The following is a 25,068-nucleotide window of genomic DNA, read 5'->3' on the forward strand; positions in this document are numbered from 1 at the left end:
ACGGATTCATCGCTGCCTACTAACATTAAAACTCAAAAAACTCAAATTCTGGCAGCATTCAGGTAGAAAGACTTTTCAATTTCTGCTTGGTCCTGCTGGCCATTGTTACTCTGCTCTGCGTGTTTCTTCCAACAGCTGTGTCACCAGAATATTATGACAGTGAACCTTGAAGTGATTGCATAAAACATAGCAGCAGTGAATGGAAAAACCTAAAAGTCTGAAGTGCACCACAGCAATAGCTGACAAAACATTATTCCAGGAGCACTGTTTGACCCTATAAAATCACTTCAACCTCATGATGCTCATGCAGTGGCTTTAAAAGAAATAATTTACTATCTGTACAATAAGATGTCAGATGAGTTTAAACACTCTCTAGTTGCTTTGGTTTAAACTCCTGCTACTAATCAGTTTAAGAAAAGAGAAGAAAGGATTCTTTAAAATTTGTTATGATCTACAAACATCAGCAGATGTTTATGCATAAAACAAAAAAACTTCAGTAAACTAACCTGATATTTTTCTTCAGTAATTAAACTTTATGCTCACAAACAACACCCATGATAACATTGATGGTTTTGCTGATGATTCACTGGTGGAGCTGGTAACTGCGATATAAACTGTAGTTTTATAATTTTGTGGCAAAAGGGTTCCCTTTAGCTCAAGAGTTTCTATTGTAATTTCATGTTTTACCTTTGAAAAAGAAAGAACTGGCTGACTACTGATAGTTTCAAGACATTAATATCTTTTGTTATATTAGACTTTTTAACAGAAAAAGATAATTACGGGACACTTTACTGGATAGCCCCTTTTCTTAGTATTTAAAAATTTGAAACAGTCCATGAAAGCTGTGACAAAATCTCTATGATTTTCCTTTTAATTTGTTCTACTGGTTAAATTACCAGCCTTCTTGAATCTTCTTCTCCCAGAGGGCTCTTGTTAAAGTAAATTTCTCCTCTCAACTGGCACCTGTGGCCCTGTGAGATTACACAAAACTGTAGTGAAGACTTAGTGTAATGCATGGGCTTCCTGAGCTAAACAATGTCTAACAAATTGTAATATTATACTCACTAAACATGCACACTGCTCCAAGCTAGGTTTTAGTTTGAATATCAATACAGTTTGACTCAGTTGAATTTTAGGAGATCAAACAAAATTTCATTTTCAGCTCCTCTGTCTCTATCTTTATTCCTCTGAGACTCGCAACGCTCTCCAGGGTTTATCTTTATTCACAAATACTTACAGTGTCACTGTACAATACAAAGAACAAGCATAGTTCTGAACTTAAAAAGCATAGAAAGTGATGGTGTTATAATAAACTGTACTTCAGAATCACTGACCTCAATCACAGTGCACACTTAAGAGCACTTTAAATGTGGAAAAGCCAAATACTCTTTATAACATACTAAGGTCTTCAAAACAAAATCAAACTGCTGGGATAACAGCTGTGACCTCTGGAGATCAAGAGATTCAAGTACTCCTACAAAACAGTGAAAGGAAACTCGCATGGAACACTACACTTTATATCGTGTACTTTTGAGGAGCTCTACTTTTGGATGAACTCTTCAGCTAACATTGTTATTTATTTCAAAAACCTGCGAATAAAATTTACATAAAATACAAAAGTGTGTTCTCAGTACTGATTTGAAATGCAAAGATATAGCTTCAACTGAAAATGTTCTATTTTCTTTCACCTCTTTCTACCCCCCTCTCTTTCTCACACGCACACGGACTTGCAATCCATTCTCCTTTTTAAGAGCTGGTGCAGCGACTCAAGGGAAGCATCTTTCCAGTAAAAGCTCAGGACACGTCAGCTGCACCATCATGCAGCGAACCAGTCATGTGTGTTCTTACCAAGGTCACAGTGTCTGATGTCTCAGCCCTCCTTTTCCAGAGCAATATCTAAATTTAATTGGTGTCATTCAAATTTAATGAATGGATTATGCCCCAAGTGTGAAGGGGAAACACATTATGATCCAGGGTAAAAACATTTTGTCTACAAGATTGCCCTGTTTAAATTCAGCTTCAGAAACAAATGTAACTGCTTAGTCTTTATTTTTCAAAATGTCGCTTTTAGTCAGTGAAAAGATCACATGCCCAATTATATGTCCATTATATTTACAGTCATGATACCACAGCTAACTAGCAAAACCTACAATCTAGGGCTGATTATTAAGTAGCTCGTCAAGACAGTAGAAGAATGGGTGAGTGTTGAAGCAGCTGTCAGTTTGAGGAGAACACACACACTCCTCGCAGAACTCAGGCTGAGCAACTAAGCCTGTTCCATAATTTCCTGCAGTGATTTGGGGAGTATTACCATGAGTCACATGAGATCTGAGTAAGCGGTGGAAGTGGAGCATTGGTAAATATTTTTAAACGTAATTTTAAATGCAGCTTGAGCAGAACAATAAATTAATAAAAGTTTCAGCTCTAGTTGTAAAGCAGGAGTGATTGTTTTACTGAAATGTGAATCTCCACTTTCTACTTATGCCATTTCCAGCCTCCAACTTTTTTTTGTCCATTATCCCCTACCAGTATGTTTTTGTGTATTCAGGGTGATGTACAATGTTGCTTTAGTTTGTATGTAGAGCAGAAAGTTTTTCTTTTCATCAGAACATCTTCTACTGCATCACCTACATTAATCGGTTCTGTCAAATTTTGCACAGGACTTCCCATGGAAATAGTTTTAAGAATGACTTCCTTTTTGCCATAAAGTCCAGATTTTGTGACTGTATGACTAGTAAGTTGTGAATTCAACAGAGCTGTGGATCTCTGTTGCTTTTCCAGATTTATCATCTCTTTGCTGCTCGTGTCATTAACCCTGTCCTTGCCAGGGTATAGCTTCGACTGACGGTTATATGTATTTGTAGGTTTGGAGTTTTTTCAGTTTTCAGATGATAAATTGAACAAAGTTTTGGATGTTATTTTGAAACCTCAGATTGTTACCACTGACCTGTCTTTGTGATGCTGTTTGTTCAAAAATGTTCTCTAACAAACCTCTAAGGCTTTCAGAAGACAGTTGTATTTATATAAAATTTTTGTACACAGTTGGACTCAATTAACTAATCAGGGGACTTCTAAGGCAGTGGATTTGATTTAGGGATATTATAGTGGAAGAGCACAGAAAATATCTACATATATATATTTTTTTTAATTATAAAATATGTATCATTTATTCCCGCTCAATTTGCAGGCAAAATCACATTAAATTCATATGATTTTGTGGTTGCTTTTGAGAAGGGTTGTATTTGGTTTGTTTCAATTTATAGCTAACATTATTTAATTATATGATACAAATTGACATTTATATTGACTCATCAAAATATTTTCATTTTAATTCAATGCAATGTTGTCTGGATGTTAACATGTCTAACTTCATGGAATTATTTCAATGATCAGTTGTTTTGTCAGCTTTCTCTGGTAAGTCATGTAATGTCAGATGACAGACATATTTTGGTTTCTGAGCACATCATTCAAATTAATGTAGTTGTGAAAAAAGACTATTTTAACCTGAAAAAGCATATCTAAATTAGGCTTTGAGGTCTCCTGGTATTTTTCTTAGTGAGTAATGTTTAAGGCTTAAGATCCTGTATTTTGTTCTATAACTTTCAGACACACCTACTTATGCTTTTTCTGTTTACTAGAAATAAATAGTGCAAGAGCTCCATGGACTTTTATTTTGGTTCCAGTTGAAGTTCACATGGCACTTCGTAGCACTATATTTCAGTTGCTCTCTGCAAAGACAGAGTTCAGATAAGGCCGGAGGGCTCACTGCAGCTCAGTACCTCATCCAGGCAGGGTTGGCTTCATCCAGAAAGCCACAGGACAAGAGGATTTAATACAGAGCTGCAATGCTCCTCTCCAGACAGGATTACTGGAGCTGTGCGGTGGGAAATGGACCCCCAACACAGCTATGGTCAAGGCTGAAACATCAGGACACACTTAGGTTCCAAGAGCACACAGAAAGGCACACAAAGGATTGTGGGTTTTTTGGCAGTTTTGATATTTTCAATTCTTTGTTGTTAACTGGTGGAAATTTCTACCAGGTTCTCTCTTACACACAGACACAGTACAGGAGTTCACATAAGATTGTGTTCCTTTGATTGATTTATAGCAAACTCTGGCCAGTCAAATTATGCATTTTTCTATTATCAGTACCAATTACATCTGTGGAAGATGTAATAAACACTTTGCTCTTGGAGGGAATTCACAAAGTAGTAAAAACACTCTTTTTTGTACAGTGTTTGTTTTACTGCTGCACAGAAATTGACAAACTACATCGCACTTAATGTTAGCAAGAGTATACAAGCCCCTTAACTCTAACAGAAGGGAGAAATTTGCAACTTTTTTTTTCATCAAATTGCAGTTGTCATCTATTCAGTCATAAACACATCAGATCCTTAGTCAGTCAAATGGGCAATGAAATTATTTGCTTTTTATTAATATTTATTTGATAGATAACAGCTGCTCCTGTCCTAATGAGGTGTAGCTCAAAGCTTTACAAACAAATTCTGACAGAAAAAATCTTGAAACTATTTACAGCAATCAATAGATGTACACAAAGAGGTACGATAAATCCACAAAATACTTACTGCATGCAGCAGTGAATTCCTAATAAATTATTGCTATGCATTTCCCTGTTTACTGCATTCATATACATTTGGGTGTGCAACCTTGTATACACGCATGTTGATACCCTATGCAAAGACAACTAGCTTGAAAAACACATGCACCATTTGCATGCAATACAGACACACTTCATTCTACTTACACAGTCTGTGTGCTACATTTCTATAGCTGTGCAGCATCTTAAATAGAGCACTGTCTTTCCTAAGTCAGATCCAAAGCTTTGAAAATAGCACTTAATGCTACCTTGATTGGATTACAGAGTTAAAATTTTAATGCTAGAAGATAAAGTACCCTTCTCATTTTTTTCCTAAGACTTTTACTGAATTCTCTCTTGAGAATTCAGTAAATAACACATTTTTATGGTCAACATTAAATAAATGTTTTTAATACATTGTTAAAGTTTTTACAGGAATGACCACCAAACAAGAGCAGAGGGATGAGGCTAGCACATTTGAAACAAATTTCTCAGTGCCTTTGCTGTTTAAGCATGAGAAAAGGCTTATAATTTGTGAAATACTGCCCTGGTTTGTGTGATGAATATGTGTATGCTTTCTGTTTTCACAATTATTCTCTCAGTGGCATTATAATGGCAATACATATGGTGTACAAGTGTTCATACTCCCTGAACTTATTCATATTTTCTTAAGTTATAGTCCCGATATTTAATGTATTTTAAAAGCATTGTATGTCACTGTCTTGTATGTGAAAGTAATGCATATTTTTAAATTTGAGAGAAAATGATACATGATTATCAACCATAAGTAAAAATATAAAAAGTGAATGACCATATTGTGTTAGACTGTCCTGCTTTTTCCATTTTCAGAGGATGGACTAAACAGGGGTCTGTCAGATGACAAAACCTTGGGATTATTGTTTTATAATTTAACCCTGATTTAAACTTGTTCCTTGTTCTTCTTTCTAACAATAGTTTGTTCACTAATGTTAGTGAACAAACATTAGTGCTTGTTTGCTAATTTTTGATATTAATATTTAGGCATTTAGATGCTGTTTAATAATTAGGTGAAAATAAGTTGTTACACAGGATTTTATTTAGGGATATATTAGGACTCTGAGTAGATAGATGTGCCAAACTATAAAATTATGAAACCATGCCATTTCATAAAATCCAAATACAATGAATTGAAGCTTGAGGATGTAATACCAAAACTTTGTCATAACAAAAACATGTGAAACAGATTGAGGGATATAAATGTTTGTAGAACCCATATGAAGGAAGAAGTAAGATCAATGTTGTTTCAGAAATATGCCTAGTTGTTCTATCACCTTTCTTGATTTTTCTTTTAATATTTGTGTTTATATTTGTATAATAAACCTAAAATATACTCAATGTTTCTCAGCAGTTTGTTACCCAAGGAATAGCACTAAATCAGCTCAACAAACCAGAATTTGAAGATATACTATAGAAATGTGTTGCCTTTTTTTTTAAATTGTGTTTTAAAGGTGGAATGTTGTTTGCATTAATGACATATGCTAGATAAATAATACAGAAATTGCTTAGGATATCTAAGTGAAGAAATGTGTGGCTCAATAGTCCTCCACAAATACTAAAGTTTGTAGCTTTACACCCTGCATAATCCATTATATGACTTCATTTTAAAAGGTATCTATAGAGTGTAATAGTGTCTTATCTGCCATTTCTTGTTGCAGAGATTTGTTTGCTGACTCGAGGCAGGAGGACAGCCAGTGTACGAGCCGACACATACTGTCGTTTGTATTCTCTCTCTGTGGACAACTTCAATGAGGTCCTTGAAGAGTATCCTATGATGAGAAGAGCCTTTGAGACTGTTGCCCTGGACCGGCTGGACCGAATTGGTGAGGAAATCAACATAGCAACCCTGAGATCACTTAAGACAGCATTCAGATCAAAGCAAACTAACAAATTTAATGATATTCAGTGACATTTGCTGTAACCGTCAATGTTCTGGAACGCTACAGTCAGAAACAGGAGAAACAGCCTGTTCTTACTGACATTTAACTCAAAATCATTGGTATGCAAACATGAAGACAGGGCTTTGAGGTTTTAAGATCTCTGGATGATTTGTCTTGCACGTGCAATTGATATTCTTTCGCTGTCCATCATTGTTCTCATTCTCAGTCCCACATAGGAAAAACCCACAATAAAAGGCATGCTGGTATTATCATTCAACCAATCACAGCATGCTCTGTTTTATTCTCTTATGTTTTGAATGGAAGATAGGAAATTTGCTTAAGGGGTTCACTTTGTAGAAAATCATTGCTTTGAAATGATGCACTTAGCTGATAGTAAGAGTTTAGTGGAATGGTCGCCTGCATGTACTTGTATTACTTCTGTCTTTGATGCTTATTTCTAAAGTTACTCAGGGAGTCTAAAATTACCTGTCTTTGTGATGGTCTTTGCATAATCTGATTTGTGGCGTGTGAGACGAAAGGTGGGTGTAGTTACATCGCAAAAAAACAGAAGTTAGGTGAAACTAAATAAACTAAAATAGATATAAAGGTTTTTTTTTTCTTTCTGTTTGACTTGTTTGTTTATAACTGATAAGATTTATGCTGATTCTAATTGAAGACAGCTAACTCTGTAATTGTGTTACTATTTCACAGTGAGTAAGGGTAACCTAGCCAGTCATAAAGATACACACTTGTTCCTTGTGGGGAGTAAAGGAGCTCACAGTTAGGAAGAATTGGATCAAAATAGATCATTCATGAGCTCAGACAGCTTGAGGGCAGTTTTGCAACAGGGGTGTGACATTTTAACATCAATATGTTTTCATGCATAACAGGTTACCAGGTTTACCACTGAAAGCACTTGCACTTTAAAGCTCAAGAGCTTAAATCTGTCCAGCAAAAATATCCTTATGCCTAACAATATATTTGAAAAGAACTAATTAAAAACCTAGTTTCTCAAAAAGTGAGGTAATATCAAAGTTATTTACATTTTCTCACAGTCCCTTCTATTTATTTTGTCAAGTCTAACTGGCTGTGTTTGTTTTTGTCTTTTAAAGGAAAGAAAAACTCTATTCTTCAACACAAGGTGCAACATGATCTCAGCTCTGGGGTACTCAACTATCAGGAGAATGAGATTATTCAGCAGATTGTGCAACATGACAGGGACATGGCCCACTGCGCCCACCTCATGCAAAACGCTCCCCCACAGACACCTCCATCACCAACCCCTGTCATCTGGGCGCCCCTAATCCAGGCACCCCTCCAGGCTGCTGCTGCCACCACCTCAGTAGCCATTGCACTGACGCATCATCCCCATCTCCCACCAACACTCTTCAGACCTCCAGTCTCTGTTCTCAGTTCCCTCAAAGATCCATCCACCAGACTTCGAAAGTTCCAACCATTCGTTCCTTCGTCCACAGCACCTGGCTCCTCTGGAGACTCTCTGTCTAGCACACCCTCTAAGCTGCGCTCTGGGGTAGACATGCCATTGCTTGCCGCCTTTCGTGCCCACCATATGACATCTGGATCTGGGACCATTGGCTCAACAAGACAAGGATCAGGCGTGGAAGGCCAGCGTGGAAATAATGGGACTGCGTCTGTGTCCAGTGAAGGGGGGACTAGTGTATTCCCTTTTGGTCCACACTCATCCTCTGGCTCTCCTTCTTCTAGTATGGCACAACTTCACCCACAACCACAGTATCAACAACCCTTTCGATCCAGCACCCCACCCCTTTCAAATCTCTTTCACCAAGCACCTGTAGGCGGAAGTACAGGATCAGGACTAAGTGGAGGAACAGTTGGAGCATGTGGGGGTGCTACAGGTTGGTCTTCAGGATGCGCAACTGGAGGTTCTGTTGAAGGAGCCTCTGGTGGAGACTCTTCTTGGGCTGGGGAGGACTTCACAACTGGTGTAGCAGACATTACTTCTAGGGAGTACTTTGACTTGAAAGGAGCGACTGATGGATCATTACATAGAAATTCAGGGGAAATACTGGGTGCAAGATCAGAGAGCTCAGTGGGAGCTGCTTGTGGTCGGTTCACGGGTACAACATCAGGAGCATCAGGGTTAGGTGTCACTTGTGGTTTAATGCAGGATAAAACCAAGAGATTACTAGGAGAAACTTCTAGAGGGTCAATTGAAAGAGTCTCCAGGGGATCAATGAGTGGGACTTCACAGGAATCACTGTTACTTACAAACCCTGGGGAATTATTTGGGAAGACCAGTGATGGTTCATTGGCATCTGTTTTTGATGGAGCGTGTGTGGGAACATTTGGAGGAGTTCCTGTTGAAATGTCAGTGGGGAATTCAACAGCATTGTTTGGGAAGTCTTCCACTGGATCAGCAAGTAGCCATACAGGAGGAGCCTCAAATGAGCCTGGAGAAACCGAAACAGGAGGATATACTGGTAGAATGACAGGATGTGCGGTAGGAACCCAGGTGGCAACATCTTCAACTTTGCCTGGTTTACCTTCAAGTGGAATTACAACAGGACTTGTTGGGTCCTCTTTTTGTCAGAGTCCTTTATCTACCAGTCCATCCAACCTAATGCCTAGTCAGATTCTCCCGAACCAACCACATCCTAAGTCACTGCAGCAGTTTGCTGGAGGAGGTAGGACTAACAGTGGCATAAACCTCTTCCAATCACCATCACAAGGCTCACCATCTTGTGTTAGGGGGCAACAAACTCAGTCGCCTGCTACTGGTTCCCCACCATCCATCAGCCACTTTAGCCTGGCAGGCCTTCAGTCTGGCTGCTTGCCTCACCAGATGTCACTGGAGAAGTCTGCATTGGCTTCGTTGGCTCAGTATGGTTCAGCAAACGCCTCTCCTTGCCTTACCCCAGTAGCACGGAGTCCTACAGTACAAAGTCCAGTGGCAGGCAGGACTTTTCAATACAGTGACCCTTCAAGTATTGCAGGATCCCACAGTTCTTTGCTCATGCCCCAGTCTCCTCTCCTTTCACAGCTTCCCAGCCTGCCACAAGCATCAGGGAGAGATTCTCCTTTAGCTCCATTTTCTGAGGACCTAAAATGTTTATCCAGCTCACACCCATCTTTACCCCAGGAGGTGGCCCAGGCCCTGAGCCACCAAACTACTTGCTCCTCTGTGGAATATTATCCCTCACCATTTTCCTCACCAACTCTTTTGCCCAAACCCTGTAGCTCAATATCAGGGCACATGACTCCTCCAAAGCAGGAGCCGCCGGGGAACCCTCACCTGACTCAGTCCCCTAGATCATCTCCGGTACCTCCTCCACAGAGGGGCTCTGGTGCCTATTTGTCAGATCTAGAACCTCAAACTGCTCGTTCTAAACTTCCTTCCAATTTGTGAGGATCGATCACACCCTCCTGTGCTCCCCTAAAATGAAACACAACTATCGGTACTCATGAGATTATTTTATGTTGTCAGACTTCATTGTGTTCCACTTCTCATTTTACCAGGATTTTTACATTTACTGTGAATTCAAGATACTTTACCAGGAAACTCAGAGCTATAAAGTACTCCTCTTTTGTTTAATTCATTGTTCTTGTTGTTCATATATGCTGTATATAGGCAGAAATATATTAAACTCATAGGCTAATTAAGGGACAGGGAGGGTGTGAAAGTGATCTCAAGGACAGTCACTTTCTTTATTTGTAAGACTATGCCAAATTCACTATCATTCATACTATTTGGAAAGTGAATCAATAGAATACATGAAATTGTTTTTTATTGCAGGAACCTATGCACTAATACCTGCATGTATAAAGGCTTTTGTGTGTTTTAAGGTTACTATCAAGATTTTTAGCTCAAAAGATATGATTTGAGACTCATCGACTCTTGTACCTTTCTGTTTAGGATCACATATTGCTGATCCTTAAATGTATTTATTAGATTGTTCTTATTTATCCTGTGTATAAACTTTTCAAAACCTTGAACAATGGAGATGAGATTTTAGGATACCAAAAAGACTTTTTCTGTGGAATAACTATTCACCTCTCCAGGGCCCACAATCCCTCTTTTATACCACTTTGTTGTATTCACACTGGTATTTGAAACAGAGGAAGAGGGGTTTGCTGAGCTACCCTCTGTCTCAGAGTTTCAACATAAGAGTATGTGATGGACAACCTTTCTGCAGAGTCCTCAACCATATTCTAACAAGCTCACCTTGTCTTCCAAGCTTGTGACACTTAAGTGTATTAAGTTTGTATTCTTTATCTTCCAAGCCGTGCTCAACTGTTAATGTGTGAGTGTAGCATTAAGTTGAAGTCTGGAAGAGTTTTTCCAGACTGATCAAAAGTAAGTTTGCCTTTTTTAAACAAAACTTAGGACTTCCAAAAACCAGTTTGTGTGATGCATTGCATAGCACTTGGATAGAAAAGAAATACGTTTACATTTGATAGTAATAAAGCCCATTGGGGAAATTGACAACAATTACAATGAAATTTGATTTTTTTCTTTTTCACTATATGGATCCACACCTAGTTTGAAAACAACATCTTCATTAACCAATACAGTTTGTTAAATCAAAAATACAGAAATGCTGGACCAAAAATATTAATTTATCTTTGCACCACTTCCTCTGGTGTAGCTGCTTAATGGTCAGCATGAGTTGTTCTCCTTAGTAAAGACTAATTATGAGTTTGAGATGCTGAATGTATGCATGATGCTTCCGATGAGTACTGTAGGTATGGTTGGTGCACTGAAGACAAATTGTCCCTAAGAGGGTTAAGAAACTGTTCTGCAACTGTAAAAGTCATTGATTATATATCTTTAACAGACAGTATCGTCAGCAGCCATTTCTGTAGCCATAATGTCCATTAAAAGACATATAAGAGTCAGTTGAGTGGTTCATGAGATAATCTGGACATGTTACTTTGAAAGCTGCCTGCAACAGCCCACTTGTTACTTCTATAATCTTTTAAGTGACACTGTACATTTGTGCCACTTTAAAGATTATCCAATTAAATTTGCAGGTATTCTTGGCCTTTTTTATATTTTGGTATAAACAAACTTTGATCATTTTTAAGAAAGCTCAAACATAATAGCTCAATTAACACCTTCGATTGCAAAACCATAAGTTTGACTCTAGATTTTGACAGCCAATCTGTGTGTGAACACATGTTCACACACTGATGATGGCAAACTACTGGACTGTAGCCACAGCCGCCCTTGGGCACAATGACTGAGACAAATGGAGCATAGATTTGAACCAGCAACCTACTGATTAGGGGAAGAACTCCTACCACTGTCACCCTGTATTTGAGAAATTTGCATTTTAAGGTTATTGGTTCACTAATAATTTACTTTTGCTTCAAGCTTTGATATTAAAACAAATGTTTCATGTTAAATGTTCAAATAGCAGAGCCAAACTAGAAAGTCTATTATGCCAAAGTCTACTATTTGGCATAATAGGCTACAGGCATAAATATATATTTAGATGTTGAAATGAAGCTCTGGATAAATGTGGATAGCTATATAAGATTTGAACCACTTCTGAACAATATTCCAACCTGGACACTTAATGATTTCAAAAAGCTCTCAAAAAGCCATAATAGGCAAAGTAAACATACCGGAAACTCAAGTTGCAAAATAAAATCTAAATTCTGAATGTTTGATTTCTCTCTCTTGAGCAATCTAATCTGTATAAACTAGGATTATACAATTCTTTCCATTTACCAATTTTCATGGGTTAAGGCTGTAAAAGATATATTTAAATTGGATATTTTCTGATTTAAGTTAACTAATTTGTATCTCTCTACCGTTAATTGCTTCATGAACATTGATAAATTTTACAAATTTTCTTCAATCATATCATCTTCATACCAGCAATATCTACAGCCACGCAAAGCTGATTAAATAATTGGTGGTTAGCATATGTCAGTTATAGTTTTTACACAATATAGCAAATATTTCCATCATGCATTATTAATGGCATTCAGTTATATATGGTACATGTTTTCCATAAAATTACTAGTTGTTTAGACACCGATACACATTCTTTCAAGAAGCTTACGTGACCCCACAAGGTATCAGTGGTCAGGAAAATGTGTACATCATTAGGCATCATTAATCTCCCAAAGGAGCAGCGCAGTGTTATGATCTTCATGTTTGTCTGTAGCTCATCACCAAGACAGACCCAGGTTCCACTCAGACAGCTGAGTCCCAGACTCAGTCACAGCACTCAGCCGCAGGAGCCTAATTTAACAAGACATATTTGTAATCCCTTGACCCCCCACAAGCTATCAGAGACTTCCACATAGAGGTGGCTATGCTGGTCCCTCATTACAACTGTGTGAAGTCATTTTAACAAGGTGCACCAGTGATTGAAATGACACAGTTTGTTTGCAAATATGCACGAGCAGCAGATCTCACACTCACTGCTTCTCATGCTCCTCCCTAAATGAGAAAACAATATTGAAAGACAAAACATTGAACTTTCAGTGTTCTTTAAATATGCCTAATTATATCTGTAATTAGCATGTCTATGGCCAACTGATTCTCCACTGTCTAGTTGCAATCAGTTTTGAGTGCATATCTAAATACGTCATTGGGTGTTGTAAACCCAGTAGTCCAAAGCAGAATTTAAATACTTTTTTTCACAAGCACTACAACTGTTTTTAATGTTGTTAGGTGAGGATGACATCAGTAAAAAGACACACTTAAATAAAGCTGTCAAGAGTAACCACATCCCTGCACTGTCAGTTTAACATTTCCTCAATAATGCTGTGAAACACAACTGAGTAACATCTCATATGTGCAATAAGATGAGTCTCTATGTCTTGACCTTTTAATAAGTCAAAAAGTGAAATGTAGAATATCAGCAGCTGACATGCTATTCAAAATCCAACATGTAACATTTCATCCTTTAACAATTTCACATGGTAGTATTCTCAAAGATAGAACCACTGAAAACTGTTTCACTTACCGCTCGTGGATGTAACATCTATATGTAATAAGAAATTTGAGGCAAATTTAGTGAGAATTATGAGATACATTGAGCTCTGCAATTGAAAATTAAGTGATCTGAAAATAACAGCTCACATGATAACTTTCAAAGCCTCCATTCACATACACCTCTTTAAACCGTCCACCAACTATGACCTTACTAACATATTGCAAGAAGCTTGAAAGAATGTCTGCACTCTGACATGTTCAAGAAATGATGTAGTTGGACATTCAGCTACAGGAGGAACACGCATACAGCCAGGTACTCCATGGGGTGCTTGAGCTGATGGGCTTCTTTTGGAATGTTGCCTTTTTCCTTGTGATTGTCCCTGAGTGCGTCTGAGGGGGTGGGTTCAGTTTGCTGCTGATTGGAAGGATATGAGTTTGGGCTTTGTTCATCGTCACGTAGCAATCAGTCAGTGTTTGGGATGTTTGTCTGTGACTATTATTTCCCCCCTACCTGCCTCGCTCCTGTGTTGGAGCTGGATTCTTTATAAGGTGGGTAGAAGTCACAGCTAAAATGTTTATAGAACAGGGACTGACTAATTAGCCAGAACGTCACTGAGTTTTATTTAGATTTTACCAACACATAATTATAAGTTGAAATGAAACTTTTTCTAAATTATTTTCTAATCAAAATCCGACAAGTGAGATTTACATTTATATTCAGTTCCCCTCCTACTACTAAATGGAATCAAATGCAACCAGTTATCTCCTGAAGTCACTTTATTTGTAAATCAATTCCTTCCTGTGTCTGTATGGGTAAGTTGCAGACAGAAGGACACAAAAATATGTAAATGAGAGAAATGATGAAGACCGCAGTATGAAAGTGTGTAAGAGGAAATGATCCAACCTCAGTCTCAGTCAAACAAACATGTTTGCAAACTCATGTTCCTGTTATTGAATTAAAAGTATAGGCTGGGATGAGACATAATGATCATTATACATAATCATTAATGCATTAAAGTGTCAATAATCATTAACAAAACAGCAGTGGGTGTAATACATAAAAAAAGTCAGTCACATTAATGTAGTACATATTAAAATAAACAAAAAAATATTTGTTTATTATTGGATATTGGATATTCTCCAACTAATCTCACTGAGCTATTTCCCAAAGCCAAATAGACAGTAGTTTAAGTTTCTGGATGTGTAAATTAGACAGAAACACCCCAAAGTCTTGCTGCAATGCAATCCACAACTGACTCAAAGGGCCTGAATACATACACACACGTCACACTTGACACATTTTGGTTTGAAAATTGTTTTGAAAACAATTCATCTTTTACCTTCCATTTTACTTCTATGCGCTGCTTTGTGTTTTTCTATAGCAAAATTCCAGTAAAATATATTGAAGTTTGTGATTGTAACAAGACAATAGGTAAAGAATTTAAAATGGCATGAATACTTTTGAAAGGCGCTGTAAGTGGTTCAGTAAAAGGGTGGCTGAGCAGGGTATCACTTAAATCTGTCACTGTCACAGAGCTGAAAGAAGCTGTGTGATATCCTCTGGAGTTCATCTGGGCCAGCTTCTTTGCAAATGTGCCTGTCTTGGCATTTTGGTGAAATTGAAAAAATTATGTTTGATTGATGACCATGAAGCCTCAAATTTCTTTACTGGAAATGAAAAGGGAGATTATAATCCTCAGGGTCATATAACGCTTTCAACTCACAGTAGACCATGTAATCCTTCTCTCCGAGTAAAGACGTGAAAATAGCAGAAATTGGAGTAACAAGATTTTCACCTGACAGCAATGTTTACTCTTCAAGCAGATTTTTCTATTTCCATCTTCTCACACTGTTTGCCACAGTCACATCTGCAGCATAATGTAGCATGGAGACTGTGCTTTTCCGGGGAATCAGTTGGGAATTAGATAAGCTTTGAAACTTTGTGCCTTTTGAGAGCGGCGAATAAAGAAAAACAACGATGACTCACTTTCTCATGCGGAGAACTATTTTCATTACGTCTGCCTGTGACACCCATAAGAACATGGAAGGAAGACTACTGTTTGAGATCAGGAGAGGAGATGGCAGAGCTGAAAGATTATGATTACTGGCATTGTGCCCAAATGCTTCAAACTCAAGATTTTACATAAGACTGTAAAAAGAAAGAAGAAGAAGTGCCTGATAAGCCTTTTTTTATTTTAATGCCATGCATTAGTAAACATAGATTATCTCTTTTAAATAACATGATATTTAGGTCAGGAATACCCATTGTTTAGGTAGGTAGGGGACAGAGTTTGGCCTAAGAAGTAGTTGTTTTTAGCAAGTTTAAGGTCAGGACCCTATAGCATTTCTAGGTCTTTGTAGGTCTCCAAATTATACATGGAGTCCTTTATTTTTATTGCTTAATGTTAGGTCCTATAAAATCTATTGGTATTGATTGCAAACTGTGGTGAAAGTACCCTTCTGTAACAATCAAATGTATCATTGGTTCTCAATTAGCCTGGCAAAAACAAGTACCTTGTTCTACATTTTGCTTCAGTCTGGATGCTGGGCTATTAAGAAACAAGTGCTTGCTGGATGCATGGACTCTATTGAAGTTTTAAATGACTGGATCTAATTTTACCCAATCACTAATGTTTGGCTGTGATGCGCCAGCTACACTGTGAAGAAAGCTGAACTTACTAGAAATTGTGTGCACTGTAAGCAAACATCCCCCACAGCAAAGAGAGAAGTGCACAACTGAATGACGTCTCTGCCAGCAATAAAATTTATTAAACTTCTTGCTCCTCTTGCTATTAAACCTCTTGCTCCAACTTTAATTGCTCAATTTCTGGAATGAAAAAGTGTGAACTGAATGGCTTTATTCACCGCCTCCGCTGAAATTGCCAAGCTACAACTATAAGCAGACGAAGGTTCTAAGAGAGCGCTGAAAATTTATTTACTCACTCACAACTCCTCTTTCTGTTCTCTGATTGGCCCAGATGAAATTCATCCTGAGAAATCGAGCTCAATTTGAGAAATCCCTAATGGTGCACAGAAGGGAGATGAGCATTGGGTTCTATTGTGTAGAAAAGTAAGGGCCAAGCTAGTTCTCACTGTGTAAAAGGCATTACCCCTTAATGTAAGCAAGAACGGAATTATAACTCAAGACATGACAGTGAAAAAGAAATACATCCACATAGTTTAAGTGCATTTAAAATTTTGATGTCCCTGTTTTGTGATGGCCCAGTTGCTCATAAATATATGTTAGTCAATGAAGGTCAGTTGTTACATCAGAAAATTTAAAATGTTTTTGAGAAGGCTTTTGTTGTTTCTTTAAATTTAATTTATTTACTATTTTAGTCCTTTTACTCTTGATCTCTGGCCACAGATTTGTGCAACCCCTCCAAAACCAGGTATTTGCACACAATTTATGACTGAAGTAATATGAAAACTAGTTTTACCCTCTAATAGTCTTTATTGTTGTGGGCAAAACTACTAATTTTGTATCATCACTATTCACTCAGTAATATAAGTTTGAGCACAATGTGGGCTGTTTGGCAGTGTTCTGTAACCCAAATATGACTGAGTTTATGCAGGCTACTTTGGAACTTCTCAACTTTTTTAATTGGATAAAAAACCACAAAATACGTACACAGATTTGACAAATACATGTGCATTTCCATTTTGGTTGCAGCTGACGAGACAACTCTGTGTTGAAGCCAAAGGTTGGGGCCGCCCCTTACTAGATTAGAGTGGAGGGAAACAGAAAAGGGCATATTTCTACTCTATTTGAAGAGATGAGGGTTTATATAAAAAAAATAAAAACCCTGCCTCTGTGAGCTGTCTTTCATTCACTGAAGTACGTACTATAATTCCACTTAATCTGATGTTGAGAGCATAATGGCAAAAAGGTACTCACCTATCCCGATTAATATATTTACAAAGGACCTATTTAGGTTTCTGTGTTTATGTTAGGCTGTCCTGATGACAGATATCTGCACCACACCCCATAATGATAAGCAATGAACACCAAACTGTATGTATGTACAGAGTTCATCATTTTTAGAGACACAAGCCATTTTATTGTTGGATTTCTTTACTTTGTGACATTACAAGAGCTAGAAGGAAAACGACTCTCCACAGACAGTCAGGGTTTCTTTTGTTGTTTTTCTAGAAAGCAGTGACTGGATGAACACTTCTAATGAAGACTCGCACCCTTTTGAGGAGGACAGCATTTTGATCACTTTGCTATTGATCAATGGATATCTATTTTTACCATGGAAACTAAGGGGAAAAGCAATAAGGGGGTTGTGCGAATACAGTGTGACTTGACCGGACTTTGCACCGACTCACACAGTGTCCATGGGTGCTCGGCTTCCGTGGTTAATCGTGTGTGTGGAGGGGAAATGGGATGAACTGTCCATAAGCACACATATTGGATGAAATAAAATGCTATAGAATAAAATATAAAGAACACCTGCCTGGGGTAGTTTGTGTTTCTTTCACAAATACAACACATTCCCTCTTGCAAGCCAAGCTGTGTGTCACAGCAACACACAAGTAACACTCAACGCTAAAAGATCACCTCATAAGAGCAATGTAATGCCTCTTTTGTCTCCATGGTGCTAACAATTTGGCAAATTCGACAGGTTACATTTGCTTTTTTCTCTCTCACACAGCTTGTGTTTTTTTGTTTTTTCTGTAAGCAAAAAAAAAAAAAGTCGCACACACATCCCCTCAGATGCACACAAAGAGCAGTCGAGAGACAGGTGAAGCTCCTCAGAATGCTGGAAATGTTGGCAGACTGTAAAAAAGGAGGACAGTCTGTGTCTGCCCTTGTGAGCACTCAGCCATCTGCTTCATTAGAATTCCCCCTTGAGGTAACCTTCCCTTCTCCAAGAGGAACTCATTGTAAGTGAAGGGCTTTGTTTTAGATTGTCTATTGTAATTACACATTATTCTCCTGCTCTGATGCCTGCCTGCTGAGAGAAGAGTTGGCTTTAAGCCGGCTCCTTGTCATTTGACACTAACAAAAACACACACAGAGACATTTGTCACATGAGCTTCATATTTAATTTTTTTTTTTTTTTTTTTTTTTTTTTTTACAGTTTTTGCAGTTTTTGCATCATAACCTATATCAGTGAGGTTAGGGTGACATCCCAGTGGCTGAGGTGGCAGCCATGCAGGGACAGGCTCTAAAGCCTTTTCTGCAGCATCTGGGATAATCTGTTCTACTTCTTCTTGGGTCACACTCAGCAGTAATTAATCCAACCATTACCCTACAGGCGTCAGGGTTAAAGCCCTGCATATGTCTGTGTCTCATGATTTTTTTTTTTTGCCAGATAACTTCTTTCAAGTTGACATTTATGCTGGAATAGGGAAAAAAAGTGTGGCTTGACTCTTTCATAAATTACAGCATTTTAATATTAACATCTCTGAAGGACATGGAACTTTGGAGCATATTTATGCTGGCCAAAGGAAGCAAACTGGAGTGTTTGCACACACAAAAAAAAATATTTAAAATATCTTTGTCCCCTTTATTTGTTTTCTACTTTAAATAATTTAAACTCCATATCTTCTAATGCTTGTCGCATGCCTCAATATTTTTTGGCAGCCAAGACCCCAAAGCACTCAGAAACATTCAGTAACTACAACATATCCGCATTAGGGCTTTTTTTTCCACCCATCTAAAATCCTACCATCAAAGCCCTTTGACATGTGCCAGTTTGGTTGCAAATATTGTGCGAATGCCAGATTTGCAACGTTTTTTTCTTGTGTCAGTATGGATGTGTGTGCCCGTGCACATGAGTGACTCCATATTTCCATGCTGATGTGAGTGTCAGAGGGGATTAAGTTCATGAAAGCATACGCAGAACTGATGGCCGCAATTTGCTGACCGGATATCCACACTCATATTTCTTCTTCTGCCTCCACCTGTAAAAAAAGCCTCACTGCTCCTCTGCTTCTAAAAAGTTAAGGTGATCGGAGATGTCACAGGAAAGTGCTGACTGGTCACAGGATTGAAATTGTAGTATTTTATGTAAAAAGGTGATAATATAATATGGAGTCTGCAACCCGGATAATGGTATCTATCATCAGGCAGAAATGTGTGAAATGTGATGAGCTCAGTAGATAATGAGAGTCTGTCCAAATGGATTTCCTTGTGAGTTATTAACTCTACTGATGGGGAAATGAGATTTACTTGCTTCTGAAGTACTTCACCATATTTCCTTTTAAGAAATAATTCTACTTCTTAAGTCCCTTTTAGTACTTTTTGACTTCATCAGTACATTTCAGATGAGTAGACCTTATATGGTTTTACATTAAGACATTGATGCTGCTTTGAAGAGAATCAAAGTTAAAATGCAGGTTCATAAGCTCATGCAAAAGGTCAAGTGTTAGCAAAGATTTAATATGGAAAATTAACTTGAATAAAACCAGGTCGCAGATCTAAAATTGGAACCTGGAAAGGTTTGCGTGTAAAAAAAAACATTGAAGTTAATGGACAAACAGAAAAATAAACTGAAGAATATTAAGGTTTAATACAGTGAAATACTGTCACTGGACCAGGTGTGAAGGGAATTAGCAAACAGAAACGTTCCTGCTAGAGAAAGATACTAGTACAGGAAGGAAATCGATTTAATTATAAACATAAAATAAAACTTACAAACACAAATAACATTAGGAATAAAAAAGTCAAGATGCCTTTAGTAAACAGAAATGTACAGTGCCTTGCGAAGTATTCACAGCCCTCAAGCTTTTTTCCATTCTGTCTTAAATGAAGAACATGCTGTAATTTTACAGATCTTTTCTACTGAGATGTATGTGACAGATTAATGCAAAACTATGCATCATTATGCACAACAGCAGGAAAATTTTAAAAGGAGAAATCTTCTACAATGAAAAGTCTGAAAAGTGTTGTTTGCATGTGTATTAGGCTCCCCTGAATATATAATTTATTGAACTGCCTATGCAAGCTCTGCAGATCAAAAGAACAAACTCTTTTCTCATTGTTTTCTGGAAAATAACTGATGCTTAAAATCTTGCTATAGCTTTTAAACTGGGCTTTGGTCTGAATTTTGACTGTCTGATAAATATGTTTTGATCTAAACAATTTTATAAAATTTCTGGTTGTATATTTGAGGTTATTTCTTGCTGAAAGGTGAATCAGTCAGTCCCTAGTCTTTTGTAGCAGATTTTCCGTAATGACTGTCCTGAATTTAGCTCCAAATGTATTCCCACTAGCTCTAGCCAGTTGGTGATACTAGCAAGTTTCCTGACCGGCTTGGAGAATCACATACAGGACTCAAAAAAAAGGAGTTTGTTTACAGTAAAAATGCAAAAATCAGAGAAGATTCAGGTCCACATCCATGTGGAGAGATGTGTTTCAGGAAGGTTCCAGTTAGCAGTGAATAAAAATACAAATCATAGCTCAATATAATTGAAACCATAATTCTGATTTACTGAATTAGTTAATTTAGCAATTTTTATTTGTTCTTGTTCTGTCTGGTTACATGCCAAGAATTTTTTTTAGCAACACAAGCAAAACACTGCAGCTTGAGCCATCACTTCTGACAAAATTACAATCTATCATAATTACATTTCAATTTTTCTTTAGGTCTTCTTTCTAATAAATCCCCTCTTACAACCATATGTCAATTGTCTTCATATTAAAACATAAATAGATTTTTCATCAGATCTGAGTCACGCTCCTATTCTGGCTCTGGCCCTTTCCGGATCGTCTGATGAGTGCTAATCGAAACTGAGAGAGACGGACACTGATGTGATGTCTTGAGCTGTGACCTCCCTCCTGCGATATGTCAACACAGGAATCAGTAGCTGGAATTGTCACCCTGCCATCTGCTAATAGTCTCTCCTTAATGCCCGTTTCAAAGCACTACTCCTTCTCCCCCTTCCTTCCAGACAAACTCTCAAAATCCGATTCAGCCAGTTTTCATTCTGGAAGGCTTAAATCCATCTTGCATTGCTCACAAAATTTTTAAACACTAGGCATTGAGTCAGTGCTTTAAATTGAATTGCAGAGATTAATTCCAAAATGTGATATCGGCCCTGCCTAAAATATGACCCGTATTTTGTTTCACTGACTGCTGGCACGTTAGCAAATCCTTTCAAAAGATATGTGGGGTTTCATTTGAAGAAGAGGCATGGTTGGTCCTGCTTTTAGGAATGATGAACTATAAACAGAGATTTTACCCCCCCACCTCACGAAAAATAACAGAATATATTATCATGTTGTGCGGCTGAGAGGATGATTCTTGTGTATTTCATGAGATCCTTTCTCGTCTAAAAATAAAACAAACCCAGAGGAAGCAGTTTAAAGAGAGGGAATACCATATTCTTATATTTAGAAACTATAATTCTCCATGACTGGTGATCCCTGCGGTATCCTCTGCTTTTTTCTCTGCCTCCTTCACACCACTGAACGCAGATGGGGAGAAAGTCTTCCTTTCCTCGCATTCGTCTCCCTTCTGTTCTTTCAAGATGGTGCATCCCTCTCATTGCCTCTGCTGGCTTTTCAGTCTGAGGGTAAACTGTATTGAGCAGCCAGACACGGCCTTTAAACAGAGGATAGAAAGCAGACCAGGGTGGCCATACCATAAATCATGTGGCCGTAGATCCTGATGGCAACAAACCAACAGAGCATTTGAGGATGTGAATAGCCTTGGTAGGTTTCCTTTGTGGGCTTGTCCTTCAGCCGTGTCTTTTTCTCCAGCCTTAAAAAAAGAATGAGACAACTCAAGTCTCTCTCCACCATATATGCATTAAATTATTTGTAGAAATAAAACATTGTTGGTGTGAAAGTCAGCCAAGAACAGCTGGGGGAGCCTAGATCAAATTATCACTCTCCATAAGAACTAAGAAAGAGTCAATTACGCCAAGATTACTCCATTGTTCAGGATGAATTGGGTAATTTGATGTTTGCTTAATGACTCACAGATATTATTTTCCAGAAGAACCATTGTTGAGCTGATTTTTGTGGTGGGGAGTACATGAGTGGGGCAGGTAGCCAGCCGATCCTCTGAATGTCACAGAGGCCCAAAAGGCCTCCATGCTTCACATCACCAGAAAATGAATGCCATTCCTACTTGTGGAGAGGGAGTGGAAGTAAAAACGTCAATGAATTCAAAGACACACCAAAAAATAATATATATATATATTTGTGGGGTTTTTTTAAATAAAAATGTTTTGTGAAACACTAATTGTTTATTTTTTTTATTAATCAGGCTTTTGCCTTGTTTTAAATTTCAAAACAAATTAAATTCTACTTAAAATTAGAACTGGGAGCACCCAAGTCCACATTTAGATTTATTAAACTTGACTAAATGCATAAGGCATTTATAAAGAAACTGTGACCCAAATTCCATTTTGTTCCTGACAACAGACATTTTTTCTGAGCAAATAAAAAGCACAAATAATAACAATAATTTAATCACAAAAATCAGTCCACTTTGTTTATTTTTGCTAAAATATTGTAAGTTTACTTGTTGAACAGGGCAAAAACAATGTTCAGAAAATTTGTCTTCATTGTTAATAAAAAGATCATACGGTAATTCTGTGACTTATGAACACTTGCAACATGATCATTTTGGCCCTTATAGCAAACATTTTGGACACCACTGGTTTAGACCATCCCAGACTTTTCCTCTTTAATTAGTGTCAGATAAATAAAAAGTTTTCTTTCACACATTGGTTACTTTTCACACATGTTCGGTCCACTTCTTGTATCTAGCAATGACAGCTCGCAATTATCAGCAAAAATATTCACTCTTCAATTATGTAGGCAACACAGAAAATGTGTGGATAAAAATAGTTCTTGTTTAGAATCCAACTTTGCAGCCAATGTGTAAAATGTGCTGTATTTTTAAACACTTACACACTATCCCCTTAAACACATTATCCCCATGATAGCATAAGGTGTTGGCAACATTAGTTTGTGGGGAGACTTTTCTTTAGCTGAAATAGTAGAACTAGAGAGTGTTGCAAATTTCAGATTTCATTGAAAACCATCTATCCCTTTCCTACCTCTTCACAGTTATTAACCACTTTCTCATCAAACTCAATGAAAATTGTTGCTTGGCAAAATAAGAAAAGGTTAAAAAGGTAGGAGAATATTTTTGAAAGGCACTGTGTGTATTTAACAAATGGAGGCCAATAAAAAATAGACAGGCTCTAAAGTGTGTGTTTGTTTTGTTTTTTGTTTTTTTTTTTGTTTTTTGTTGTTGTTGTTCGTTTTGTATTTTTCAAAGATTCACCTATGGAAATGTAAAGAAACGACGTCTTTTTGAATGATTGCTAGCAACAAAGGGCCTAAAGATCCAGGTTTAGTTTGGTTCTTTTTAAAGGATCCTCCTGTATGTAGAAACAACACTGGTTTATTTCTGGAATCAATTATCTTTCTTCATGAAGAACTCATAGTCAAAATCTTAGTGGCCTACACAACCAATTTAAAGAAAAAAAAATGTTTTGAAAGGAAAATGTTTAGGTATTGGAGTGAAAATGCAAGAGAAATGTAGAAAATAAACAAGAAAAGTATAGCAACACATGCAGAAATCAGATATTATTCAATACTTTTGCACATTGCTTTACTGAATGACTGAAGATTCACAAATATGTTCCATGTTTTGCATATTCAGATTTCCAAACATTTTTTTCTAGTTCATCCATATAACAGATGGAAAGCACATGGCTAGAGTCAAACCTGGCTCTGCCATATTCCTCCTTATGTCAAGTGGCCTATAATGTTAGGACATTTATCCCAGGAGAGCTACATGTAACAGCTCAGGATAAAATCAGAATCAGTCATGACTGTTAGACCTCTCCAATGAAATCCTGAAAGGTCTTCCACAGCATTCTACTATGTAACATGCAACTTCTCGTTTACTGACTACTTCTACTGTGTTAAGTGTTAGAAATAGGTTCCATCATAAGGGAAGAGGACTGCTGGGCAATCAGCAGCATATTCAAAAAAAGAGGCACCCAGAGAAGAGGAAGCAACGAGGAGAATAATGAGCCCAGAGCCAAAAGGGAAACCTTCAGCAAAGATAATTAAGTTGAACATAATAACTACATAGTGTAAATTGTAGAATACCTATGTCCTGATTGACATTCTGTGCTGACTGCACTTGGTCTTCCACTAACTGACGTTTGCGACAAGCACTTTCAAATGATTTCTGTGCCTTTTCCAATATGACTTCACAGAGAATCAAATCACTTTCTGCTTGGGGAGATGCACAAATCACTCAGGCATTTGGTGATTCTCTCCCTCTGCTTGTCAGCTTTGCAAAGTTGTACCATTTATGTCAGACTCTTGTCTCTTTCCTGCACTGTATTAAATCAGCACTGGGAAGATGGAGCAGTTTCTGATCCTACATGAGTTTGTTCACTTAAACCATAAAAAATGACATGTTAGGGTAGCAGCAATGGTCGTGATCATTATTATTCTGTCACTTCCGGGTAGTAGAAACAAGTCAAGTTCATCAGTACAATAATAGCGTAACATTTAGATTGTGTGCAAAATTAAATGTGATCGTTTTTATATTTTTAGAAAAACTAAAACACAAAGGCCTAAAAAAAGATGTGAGCTACAACATGAGATGAAAAAGAGGTAATAAAGTTAGAGA

At 37.5% G+C, this 25,068-nt stretch overlaps 1 protein-coding gene across 1 annotated transcript in view; it reads left to right on the forward strand.

Moving 5' to 3' along the window:
* Window positions 1-17,893, forward strand: part of hcn4 (hyperpolarization activated cyclic nucleotide-gated potassium channel 4) — a 71,446-nt gene extending 53,553 nt beyond the window's left edge. Inside the window, exons 7-8 of the mRNA XM_044096591.1 lie at window positions 6,292-6,456; window positions 7,626-17,893. Of these exons, the coding sequence (XP_043952526.1) occupies window positions 6,292-6,456; window positions 7,626-9,901 (2,441 nt within the window). The 3' untranslated portion in view covers window positions 9,902-17,893. The remainder of the gene's footprint in view (window positions 1-6,291; window positions 6,457-7,625) is intronic.
* Window positions 17,894-25,068: the final 7,175 nt, after the last annotated feature.

This window comes from Gambusia affinis, linkage group LG02 (assembly GCF_019740435.1).
Source record: "Gambusia affinis linkage group LG02, SWU_Gaff_1.0, whole genome shotgun sequence".
Lineage (NCBI taxonomy): Eukaryota > Metazoa > Chordata > Actinopteri > Cyprinodontiformes > Poeciliidae > Gambusia > Gambusia affinis.